This window comes from Ctenopharyngodon idella, chromosome 19 (assembly GCF_019924925.1).
Source record: "Ctenopharyngodon idella isolate HZGC_01 chromosome 19, HZGC01, whole genome shotgun sequence".
Taxonomy (NCBI): Eukaryota; Metazoa; Chordata; class Actinopteri; order Cypriniformes; family Xenocyprididae; genus Ctenopharyngodon; species Ctenopharyngodon idella.
In genome coordinates, this window is record NC_067238.1 from 10,131,520 (window position 1) to 10,143,715 (window position 12,196).

At 36.1% G+C, this 12,196-nt stretch overlaps 1 protein-coding gene across 20 annotated transcripts in view; it reads right to left on the reverse strand.

The window, feature by feature from the left end:
• The window catches only part of pleca (plectin a), a 117,469-nt gene that overhangs the window by 27,593 nt on the left and 77,680 nt on the right, over positions 1-12,196 (reverse strand). For 8 of the 20 annotated variants that reach the window (XM_051872920.1, XM_051872924.1, XM_051872932.1 and 5 more), the window contains 7 exons: positions 11,167-11,181; positions 8,368-8,457; positions 7,736-7,771; positions 4,936-5,013; positions 4,550-4,642; positions 2,140-2,306; positions 211-326 (listed from right to left, as the gene is read on the reverse strand). In XM_051872920.1, coding sequence (XP_051728880.1) covers positions 211-326; positions 2,140-2,306; positions 4,550-4,642; positions 4,936-5,013; positions 7,736-7,771; positions 8,368-8,457; positions 11,167-11,181 — 595 coding nt within the window. The remainder of the gene's footprint in view (positions 1-210; positions 327-2,139; positions 2,307-4,549; positions 4,643-4,935; positions 5,014-7,735; positions 7,772-8,367; positions 8,458-11,166; positions 11,182-12,196) is intronic. The other 12 variants (XM_051872921.1, XM_051872933.1, XM_051872938.1 and 9 more) reach the window with 3 other exon arrangements.

Sequence of the window (12,196 nt, forward strand, 5' to 3'; positions counted from 1 at the left end):
TTTGAATGGCAGTGTACATTACTCAACATCAGCAAAAATAAAATAAAAATAACTTAACTATTAGAACTGTTAAACAGGCATAAAAATATTTTACAAGCCCATTAAATCCACTAAGATTCCCTAAAGATCTACTATATATATCAGTGAAAGAGAAAAATGAAGGGAAATTCTTTGAATGAGAATCTAGAGGGATCTTCTCCCTTTGTTTACCTTCAGGATCCAGCAGGCGTGTGACACCCATGTCTCTCTCTGCTATGCTGAAGGCCTGCTCCAGATTCTCCAGGTTGGTCTGTCTGTACACCTTATTCATGTCAATCAAATTCGGCCTAGAATGAAAGACAGAAGACACAAAATGCAATACTTTCCATTTTAGCAAACAAAAAATCAACAGGTATGAATTGTGAACCGTTAAAATGGAAATTTCCCCCAGATCTCATTTGGATGCATACTTGCAGATCATATATTTAACTGCACACTACTTGGCCAAACCTGGAGGCTATGTAAATATTTGTGCCAGTGCCTGGGCAGGAGAAGGCAAGATAGATTTTTCTTCACAGGATTTGAAAAAAGCCTCTGTCTTATGTGACTAAGTACTCACTCAACAGCAATCAAGGCGCCAAAAACAATTACAGTAAAATACTACATGCACACACAAGCTCTGCAGCCTCTTAAGGACATGAAAACCTGAAAGTCTAGCAAAACAAAATAATCTTATAGTGTACTCTTGCTAATTTTCTAAAATTACACTCAAAAAATTGACAAGTGTTTGAACTGACAATGTAAAAAGCTACAATGACAAAGGCAGAATTGCTTTGCTCCCTCATTTCAATATAATTTTTTTTAACCAAAAAAACAAAGCATTCATACGACTGATTGACTGTCTGGCTGAGCAGGTAGCACGGCTGGCCCCAGGGAAGCTCGGCATCTGAGAGGAACACCTTTCTGTAAGAAAACCCGTCTCTACTTAGGGTGGAGAGCCTTTGCTCCATGCCATGTTCAAGATCTCCGCTTTGGGATCCACCACTTGAGCAGGCACCAGGGCTGATGGACCACTGGCCCGAATCGAATGAAGCCTCTGACGGCACATCTTCACACAGCATGACCACTCGGTCCTCCAGGTCACTGACGGATCCGTGGCTGGACGACCTGCTGCGAATTTTCATGGAGCGGAACTTCTTCTTGAGACTAGACATTGTGTTTGATTCAACAAATCAATCTTCCATTCTTTGAAACGTGTGCATTCACGCAGGGTGCAGATGGGTATTTTTTCTCCAATGAAAATCACTATCCAGTCAATGGTTAGCAGTGTCGTTCCTTAGAGAAAACACCCTCCATCTTATGTCACGCATCAAGCTTTGAGAGCTTCAACTGCACTCCATTGCAGTCTGTTTACTGTCCCAATGGCGTTCAAATACTAATCTGTATACGTTGTTTAAGTTGCAAGCGAGAGTGAAGACAAACTGCTCCTTATTTGCTCAAATCTCAAGAGTCATCTGTGTGTGGTAGTGTAGGGTGAACCTGAGCTATGCAGGTAGACGCTGAATGATAAAAACACACCCTCTGGGGATCCTTTCAGATTTAACACGCCCTCATTACAGGATTTTGGCTTCAAACTTTTTTTTCACATGAGCCAATTCAAGTATACTTGAACTAAATCCTGCAAAATTTGACACAAACCCAAGTGAATTTGTTGTGATTGAGAGGTTTTTGTATCAAGGCTGTAACAGGTCAGCAATTGTTAAAATGTTGCATGACGGTTTCTTGAGACCCATGTATGACGGCTAAGTGTGCACATGAAGATGCAAACAGGTGAATACCTTTAAGTATGGCATGACAGATCTTGTTTCTTGTCAAACATCACTTGGTATATCAGTGCATAAATTATAGCCCCAACAAGGAGCAGAAAGGGTCTGTGATTGACACGGCAAATACAGCTAACAAGTCTGGAGATGAACTTCATAAACAGCCCAGAGATACAAGCATATTTGTTATTTCTCAGGTGCTAAGATCACTTTAAAAACTATTTTTTGTTTTTCCTCAAAATTCTGCCTCTTTCACATGAGCACCATGGCTTAATGTGTCTGGGGAATGTGTTCTAAATGCTAAGCCACAGTTTCCCTTTTTACAAGGAGTTTCTACCTGTGTTTATGGATGATGGCATTGAAGAGCTTGCCATCTCTCCAGCTGGTGGTGAAGTTATCACACCGCAGGCCATGGTAGCCCTCCACCATCCGCTGAGACCACAAGAGCAGCTTCTCCTTGGCGGTCATATCATCTGACTGACCGTTCACCTGGATATCGGAGATCTGACGGAGCAAAGGAAGACAGTGTAAAACAATGTAAATATGTTGCATGATGTATAATGTGTTATTTATATTTATATATATACAGTACACACACACACACACACACACACACATATGCATATATATTATGTAAACAAACTACAACTGTCATGGTAAACTAAAGTAAAAAAAAAAGTTGAATCAATGTAAATATGGTTTCAATAAAGAAATTATGTATTAATATATAAAATATAGATATATTTACAAAAAAAATGAACCATAACTACTAATAGTAAAATAAAATATGTAAAAAATGAAACCAGAATCAATGTAAATATGGTTTCAATATACAGCATAAAAAATATGTTTACTCTATTTTTTGTAATAATACATCATATCTTTATTGAAACAATATTTATATTGATTCTACTTTATTGCTTTACATTTACTTTAGTTTACCATGACTAGTAAGACTAAATTATAGTTTCTAAATATATTTAGGCTATTTTTTTAAATACATTGTTTTACTGAAACCATATTTAAATTGATTCTACTTTATTGTGTTACATATAGTACTTTAGTTTAATATGACAGTTATAGTTATAGTTTGTAAATATACTTAGCATAACTACAAATATCATATTAAAATAAAAGCAGAATCAGTGTAAATATGGCTTCAATAAAACAAATTATGTATTATTACATAAAAATTATCATATAACATTTGTAACTAAATGCAATTAATGTTACTATATTAAAACAAAGTTTGCACTCTTTTCAGTAAATGTGTTTCATAGTTTTTTGCTTTTCCAATAATAAAAAACTACCCTATAATGCTCAGAGAAAATATGGCATTTCTTAATTTCAGCTAGAGAAAAAAGTATACTTTAATTACCCTCAGTGTTGCCAAGATACTAGGGACAAACATTGTGGTTAGCAGTGATCATAAGATTCGTTTATAATAAGAGGCTTGTTCAGCTTTTAGTCTGTGATTTTGCATGTGTTTGTTCCTCTGGTGACTCATCGTCAGGATTCCCCTTTGGGTAATTACTGCTCAACGGCTAAAATCAAATTTCCTCCAATTATAAGAGTTTTGCAGGGAAGTCTGGTTGGTCTAAAACTCTGGGTCCTTATATTGAGGATGTACACAATGACTCAGACACGGAAACACATCCTCCACCCTCACAGCCTAGCTTTACGAGAGCCAAGAGGGGCATTTAAGGTTCCTTTCAATGCAGGATTCCTTTCAATGCCTCTCGTTATAAAACATTTTTCACAAACGTTAGTGGTGACAATAAGATTTTTAAAAATATGGTATTTAGTACAGAGTGCATAATTTAAGCTAATTGCTGTGACCAGTTCTGGTGTATTTGTATTGTATTAGGACCTTTACTCTAGGAATTCATTACTATTTATTTGATTTAATGTTTATTTAAAATGTCTGACCAGAAAACCGACTCAACTTATAACTTGTTGAAAATAACAAAAATGTGACCTTTTCCAAAAGTTCTGCACAGCAAGCTTTTGTGAAATGACAAATGCACAAGCTTAAAAGCTTTTGTGGCAAGATAAGCACTTTTTTAAAAATTGAAGGAAAAGAAAACAATTAAGATGCATTCCCACAACCAAAAACAGAACGGTTGGTCTCATGAGTCACCAAACCACCAATGCCAGCGTGCCTGCTTCCACTTCCTTAAGGGAACGTGTGAGTCACCAACCGAAATGGACACCGTCCCAGCCCATAATCCCCCACAGGCTTACTGTGACATCAAAGACGGATCCCAGAAAAAAAGCACAACAAATGCGCTCCAGTCTCCTCATAATGAGAGAAAACAATAAGCAGCAATCCAAAGACAATAGTGCATTGGCCTAGAAAACCAACCATCTGTACCTGGCACAAAACTCCTGTTGGTTCTCTTCATTGTTTTGTCTGACATTTTTCTTATGAATGAAAATCAAATTCATGCTCAACTTCACATGAGGTCACTTTGCTGTGTTTTGCGGGTGGCCTGAGTTTTATAATTGGTACATTAATGAAAGGAGATCTCTATATCACTGTTGCCAGATGATTCATTAAACCCTGTCACGAGTCTGCACAGATGTCTGTGTTACAGCAATAGTAACATAAGTCGAGAGTCTAAAACATGTAGAAACAGTGAAAAGGGAAATGAAAATCTGTGAAGCAAAACTAAAGACAGCATATAAAAACTAATAAGAATGTATCTGCTCTGTGTAAGTAGCGCACAACCAGTGCTACACCAGACCTGGAAGTGAAGAATGATGGTCCATATTAGCCCAAGGGTCAGTTTTGGATTTCCATCCGCGATGTCGTCATTTCTTATGTTTACCAGTTTCACCTGTCAAACAATGAGGTCTGTGTTAACCAGTGAAATTGTATAAGGACAGAGTTTTCAATCAGGAGTTCATAGACCCCTGTGGGTCTGTAAAGGTACTGCAGGAGGCCCATGGAGAAGAAATTAAAAAATAAACATTAACTCATGATTTGTAATGAGAATGCTAGATAATGGTTTTAATAAAAAGTTATTATAACATCTAACTAATAAAATCTAGCTTTATATATTTGTATTATATCCCTGATCCCAGATAAATATATAAAATAATGGCTTATGAAGTGTTTGGTTCACTGTACCTGTCTATGTTTGAGGAAGTCCAGTGCGATCTGTACATTCTGTAGTTTGTGAAAGCGCATGCGACCCTTCTCTCTGGGCTGGAAAAAAAAAATAAAAGAAGAGATTAAAAAAGGGAAGATGAGTTCTCAAAGAATTATGCGATTATGAGAAGACAGAGATTATAGATGTACTGAAATGAATGATAAAAATCACATTAACTAAACAAACAAAACAAAACAATAACTAGGGTAGGGATGCACCAGCACCGATATAGGAATATTACAATAACATCTTGCCTGTTTTAAACACAAAAATACACTAAATGAGACCAGATGAAACTAAACATCCAAATATTTTATTGAACAGCAAAAATGGATAACTGCATAGAACTTTTGAACTGCATAAACACTATTTAAACTGGAAAAAATCCAATATTTCTTATATATAACTGATATAACCTATACAGATTTCAAAAATGGTAGTTATGTTTGATTACAGATTAATTGTGCATCCCTAAGATAAAGTAAACCTTAACTAGGCAAATTCACAATTTCTTTCTAATATCTTACACATCTCGTCAAAGAAACAATACATTATATTTAAAAACAAAACAAACAAAAAAAAAACTACACTCTAATATTTCAAAAACAACTGCATTGTACTAGATCATAACCAAATTATTCTGAAAACCAAGGACCAGAAATATTCCAGCTTAATTATCTATGAATCTATGAACCTGAATGTAAATACACCCACTATGCCAAAATGTGGACAAAATGCACCAGCATACAACAAGAACATGCAGTGACACTTGTCAACCAGTCATCACAATAAATAGCCAATCAAAAGCTAAGCTGTCCCATGAGCCAGGCTCTTATTGGCTTGCAGTGCATGATGTCACTAAGGTTTTCAGTGGATCCCATGTCTGCAAACATGAGAAGACATGAATCGATGCATAACTAAAACGAATTTAAATTCGTGAAACCCTGTAGTTAATGGTTCCCTGAAAGTGAATGCAATGCATTCCAAAACATTCCATCACAAAAACAAGAAACGCAAACAACCTGACTTTTTAAGTCTTATAGAGTGCAACAGTTGGGTTCCGGAAGTAAAAACTCCAATCATTTTTTCCATAAGGAAATTGATTTTGAATGATAACTTGAAAAACCTTTAAAGAGCTACTGTGAGCTATGAAATTGTTAATCCATGATATTTGCTTCTGCTGAAGCCATCAGCCTGCATTATTTTAGCTTTTGTTTTTTTAAATAATCATGTTTAAGTAGAATTCCTAGCGAAAAACTACATTACCCATAATGCTGTACTGAAAATTACACAAATCAGAGAGTTGAAAAAAGCAACAAGCTCCAAAATAGATCTTTAGCTCCACCCACACCCATGAAGCACTGCGAATGACGTAATCGATTCGATCTCCCTACACTCTCAAAATATTGAAATGTTTGTGGATATATATATGCATATTTTGCAATAAACTTAATACATATTGTTTTTTATACACATAATCAACATTTGTAAATGAGTAGTTCTAAATTTCTCCATCGGTTTTAATTTGATTATGCTGTTCGCAATGCTTAATGGGATTGTAGTTCTTTCCCCTCACTAAAACCATTAAAGGGGTGGTTGATTATGATTTCACCTTTTTAACTTTAGTTAGTGTGTAATGTTGCTGTTAGAGCATAAACAGCATCTTCAAAGTTATGACGCGCAAAGTTCAATGCAAAGGGAGATATTTTCTTTTAAAGAATTCGCTGTTTAAGGACTAAAACAAACGGCTGGTAGGGACAACAACAAGCTTCTTCCCGGGTTGGTGACATCACTAGCCCTAAAATTTACATAAACCCTGCCCCCGAGAGCACGCAACAAAGGGGCGAGGCCATGTTGGGCTGCTTTAGAGAAAAGGAAGAATTGTTTTAGTAGAGTTTTGTTGCCATGCCGTCATTTTACGCCAGACTGCTTAACACACGAGGGTCAATTCAACGCTGGATTTGCACAAAAGATTAACATGACGGCACATGCTAGTCAATGAGTTGAATCAACTCCACATCAACTACATATATTTATCCACTAACCACTCAGAAACGTCCAGTTGCATTCTAAAAGTTATAACTTCTTCCTGAGTCTCTCCATCAGTGTCCGACTCCGGTTTGAACAATGTAAGGCTGAACACCGTTAGTGACAATCGTCGTTTTGGCTGCGTGAGATTCTCCAGCTTTGTTGTTGTTGAGCAACTGAAGCGCGAGCTGTTAAAGCTCCACCCTCTTTTGGAAAGTGGGCCGGGAGCAGCAGTTCATTTGCATTTAAAGGGGCACACACAAAATCGGCATGTTTTTGCTCACACCCAAATAGGGGCAAATTTGACAAGCTATAATAAATGATCTGTGGGGTATTTTGAGCTGAAACTTCAGACACATTATGGGGACACCACAGACTTATATTACATCTTGTAAAAGGGTCATTATAGGTCCCCTTTAAGTACACAGTCTTGTACCTTTGTCTTTTTGTCCAAATTTCTCTTTAACAAAGACTATTTTAAAAACTCTACGGGAAAAATTAAAAAAAAAAAACTTCCGGAACCAACACCGCTGAAAAAGGGGGTGGTCACTGTTGCACTCTATACAAATAGTAGCGTGATTTATTTTACTTTTTACCTGAATACTTTCTTGAACATGGGGGGAGGACAGCACTGTCAACAAGCGACATGATAAAGGAAGTGACATCATGCACAACACATTTCCCCTGGCAGTGACACATGCCACACCCCTTTCCGGGGAGGCGAGCCGGAAATTTTCAGACCCAACTCACCAACCGTGAATTCCTGACAACGTCTCGCTCCCTCGGCTACCACAGCAAGAGCATCGCAAGAGAGGAGGCAAAGGCAAAGGGGTCAAGGTCAGGGCAGAGGTGAGCAAACAGGAAGTTGAAAAAGGAATGGTCAAGGGGGTCAAACCGGTGCAGAGTTGAAACTGAGGCAGAAAATGTCAGATTGTTAATGTGTTAAAGGAGTGAGACGCAATGCAAAAGAGACACAGTCACAGTAGAAGTGCTTATCAGGACGGGGAGATGTGAGGAGACATTCATTCCTACCGACACATTTCTGTATGCATGGTTACGCCCACCGGTCATACAGATCTGAATGCCACATGTCAACCATTGATGCATGCAAAACAAATTTGAGGAACACAACTTTGAGGGTGTTAAAACTATAGGACTATCCAATCAGATGCAGACTTCAAGGGTAACTTCACTTAAACACAAACTATAAGATCTATAAAGCAAGAGGAAACAGGTAGAGGAGGGGCTTATGTTAAGGGAGCAGATCCAGGTAGTGAGAGTTAGCCTTGCAAAAGCGGAATTTTTAGACTGATGTTTGGAACTGTTTGGTTTTGAATAGGGTTGTGGAAGGGAAATCTGATCCCACATCAGCATTAACTTACCAGAGTCTCTCCAGACAGCACCTCCAGCAGCGAGATGAGGTTGTGTCCATCTCTGAGATCCTCGTACAGGTCCGTGATGTGTCGCTGGGCCTGAAAAAGACAGGAAATCATTACAAATTATGGAAATTGTGAGAAGTGGAACACTACATGTTCAAGACAATACTATTCTATTTAATAACAACAGTTCTCCAGAACACTTGATTATAACTGATTGACTGTTTATTAGTGGTTAAACGGATCGTTGTTGATCCGTGATCCGTATGGACCAAGCCCCACGGTTCGGGACGCATGTGATTCGCGGATCAATTGCAAGTTTAACCGCAATAGAGTGAAAGGTTATCATTTGCACATGTTTTGTCTAGCTAGTTTACACATTAAATAGATATAAAACCATTCCAGCGCTAGAAGAGGCAAAAGAGGATTTAATTCGGTATCGCACGCCACGCTGTTATCGGTGCACACAGACGCACATACTTACAAGGCTCGCGCGTACACAGAGAAAGAGAGGCGCGTTTCAGATAGCTCGCAAACTCCAAAATGATTTCTCTTTCGCGTCCTCAATGCACTTGGATGGACACATACAAGCATAATGTCAGTCAAAATACCCCTCTCGGCAAGTATTCTCGTAAACACATTCGGTTATGTCTTAATTGAACGAGGTGAGAATTCGGATGTGTGAGTGCATGGGGTCTTACTCTTAAAGTGACAGCAACCTATAAATACCTGCTGTTGTCTGTCATGTAAATCAAACAACAAAACATAGCTTTAACAAAGATTAATCTATATTAAATTTATACAGTGAACAGTGTCATTTTACATTTAATTATTACATTTCTGTACACGAAAATAAATACTACAGTTAGACCTTACACTTTATTTGTAACTTTATGTTGTATTTATCTATGCTTGTAATTGGTGTACAGTATTTGTTCTTTTTACAGACTTTTTACACTTGCCTTTAATAAGGAATTAGTTAGGCTAGTAGTTTCTGCTGTGGTATTGGAGTAGTTAAAGTGGGCTAAGTAATAAATGCAAAGTTACCCCCCCCCCCCCCTTTTTTTTTGTTTGTTTGGTTTTTTTTTTTTTTTTTTTGTGCTGATCCGAAAAATGATCCGATCCGTGACTTAATAACCGTGATATGATCTGAACCGTGAGTTTTGTGATCCGTTGAACCACTACTGTTTAGCATCATGAAATCAAATACTTTTTACGAGATATAAAGTCAGAATTGCGAGTTATAAAGCCAGAATTGTGTGATATAAAGCCCGAATTGTGTGATATAAAGTCAGAATTGCGTGTTATAATGTCCAGTTGTGAAGGAAAAAAGACTGACGTTTTTTCTCAGAATTGCATTTATATTTCACAATTCTGACTTTATAAGACGCAATTGCGAGTTTATATCTCACAAATCTGAGAAAAAAGGTCAGAATTGTGAGATAAAAAGTCGCAATTACCTTTTTTAATTTTTTTATTTAGTGGTGGAAACAAGCTTCCATAGCAATCACTAGTCTTTTGTAGTACTTTACATTAAGATGAAAAAAATATACATAATACACTATCATTCAAATATTTTGAGCCAGTAAGATTTTTTTTTTTTTTTTTTTTTACTTTTTGTAAAATGTATTATTTTATTTAACAATTAAACAGATCAAAAGTGACAGTTAATAATGTTACAAAATATTTATATTTTAAATAAAAGCTGTTGTTTTGAACTTTCTATTAATTTAAGAATCCTGAAAAAAAATCTTGTTTTGAACAAAAATATTAAGTAGCACATTGATTTCAACATTGATAATAATAAGAAATGTTTCTTGAGCAGCAAATCAGTATATTAGAATGATTTCTGAAGAATCATATGACACTGAAGACTGGAGTAATGATGCTTTGCCATCACAGAAATAAATTACATTTTAAAATATATTCAAATAGAAAATAATTATTTTAAACTGAAATAATATTTCATAGTATTCTTTACTGTATTTTTGATCAAATAAATGCAATAACTTCTTTCAAAAAACATTAAAAATTCTCACTGACCCAACACTTTTGAATTGTATTGTATTTAAAATAATTTTACAGTATGTCAACTACTAAATTACTTTTATTTTTTGATAATGACCATTTGACTATACATTACTATTTGTTTTATTATCATCCCATATTTCTTGCATTCTTTCACATTCTTTTTTTAAAAGAAAGTTTTAAGTTAAAGATAAATTTACCATAAAAATCCATTTTGTAAGCATTAAGACTACAAACAAAAAATACAAACCACAAATATTATGATGCTTCCATTGTCTGGAGAAAATATGGGCAAAGGTCATTTGAAATAACCTTTCTCACACACACACAAAAAAAAACTTCACATTGTGAGCTCTTCTATGTGACTCATTTTACAACGTGGGAACCAACATCAGACATCCATTAAAAATTACCTTGGGATTTTAATAATTACAAAAACTGGCTCAGTGGCTAAGTGAAGTTAGATGGTTCTGTACTATCTATCCACACATTTGTAGTCCACTGTATCTAATGAAACTGTATTTACTATTGACTATTTACTAGGAAAATATCTAGAGGCTGAAGCAGTTAGCACAGAAAGTACTAAAGGAGACAGAATACACAAGGGGGAGACATCTTAAGTGTTAAAAAGCTTAGAAAATGGCATTTCATGCAAGGAAGGTAGGGAGGATGAGTGTTAGCTGTAGGTACAGATGTAGGAAACTACGGTGCATGTGAAACCCATGCAGGTAATAACAGAAGTCACTCTGCAAAGGTGTGATCACAGACACCACCTACCTCTGCCTTCCAGTGCTGACATAGACAGATGGAGGAAAGGATGGAAAATGGAGAGATAAAAAAGAGAAAGATTGGAACAGATGGGAAATACAATGAGAACTGTAAGATAGACACTGAGAGACAAAAAGATACAACAGTGAAATGAATGACACAGATGACACTCTAATAAAGTGTTGTATGATGGTGTGAATATAACATTTAAATATTTAATTTATTGATTGGAATCTTTTAATGGACATTTAAATGTGTAAACAAATCTGCTGATGACTGAAACTGTCATATATTTGTGTAGTTTTTCAAATGTAGCATCAAATTAAATATGACAGAGCACTGCACATACAGTATGTAACATAACATCCATATTAAATGGTGTTTTGAATCTAATTCAAAGCTACTATTAAGCCTGAAATAGCAATGAAACATCACTAACACATCTGCTGAAACCATCATTTTGGCAACTCATTTATAATAAATCTTTTTTTAATCTTTAAGGCTGGCATTCTTTGTGCCCAGATTGAAATGAGAGACAGAAAGGTTTTGCCGCCGTCCAGGTTTCCATCCCAAACGGCTGCATCCAGATGAGAAGGATTTCCTTACAGCACATGAACAGCCCACAGCAAAGCCTCTGAGTCACTGGATCTGAACTGCAGACCACCACATAAACCCTAAGCCTCCTCTGAGGAAGAAAAATCTGTCTAACACAATCCAAAAACTAACACAGCTTCAGTTAAAATGAAAAGCAGTGCTTAAAAAATTTATTTTAATAATTAAAGGTAATAATTACGTTTTTAATTAAACAGCGCCTAAAGAACATGAAGGCAAAGGTAAAGATCCACTAGATGGTTAAACTGAAAATTATTGTTAAATATATTCAGCTTGTGCAAGAAAAATATACTTTCTACCCATATCCTTGCCAAGTTACATTTTTTTTAAACCATTTTTGTTGTTGTTTCATATTGCTTTAAATCAGAAAACGGAAAACAAAGGCAGGACTTTTCTTTTTAAAGTCCCCCTGAGGTGAAAATCAAGT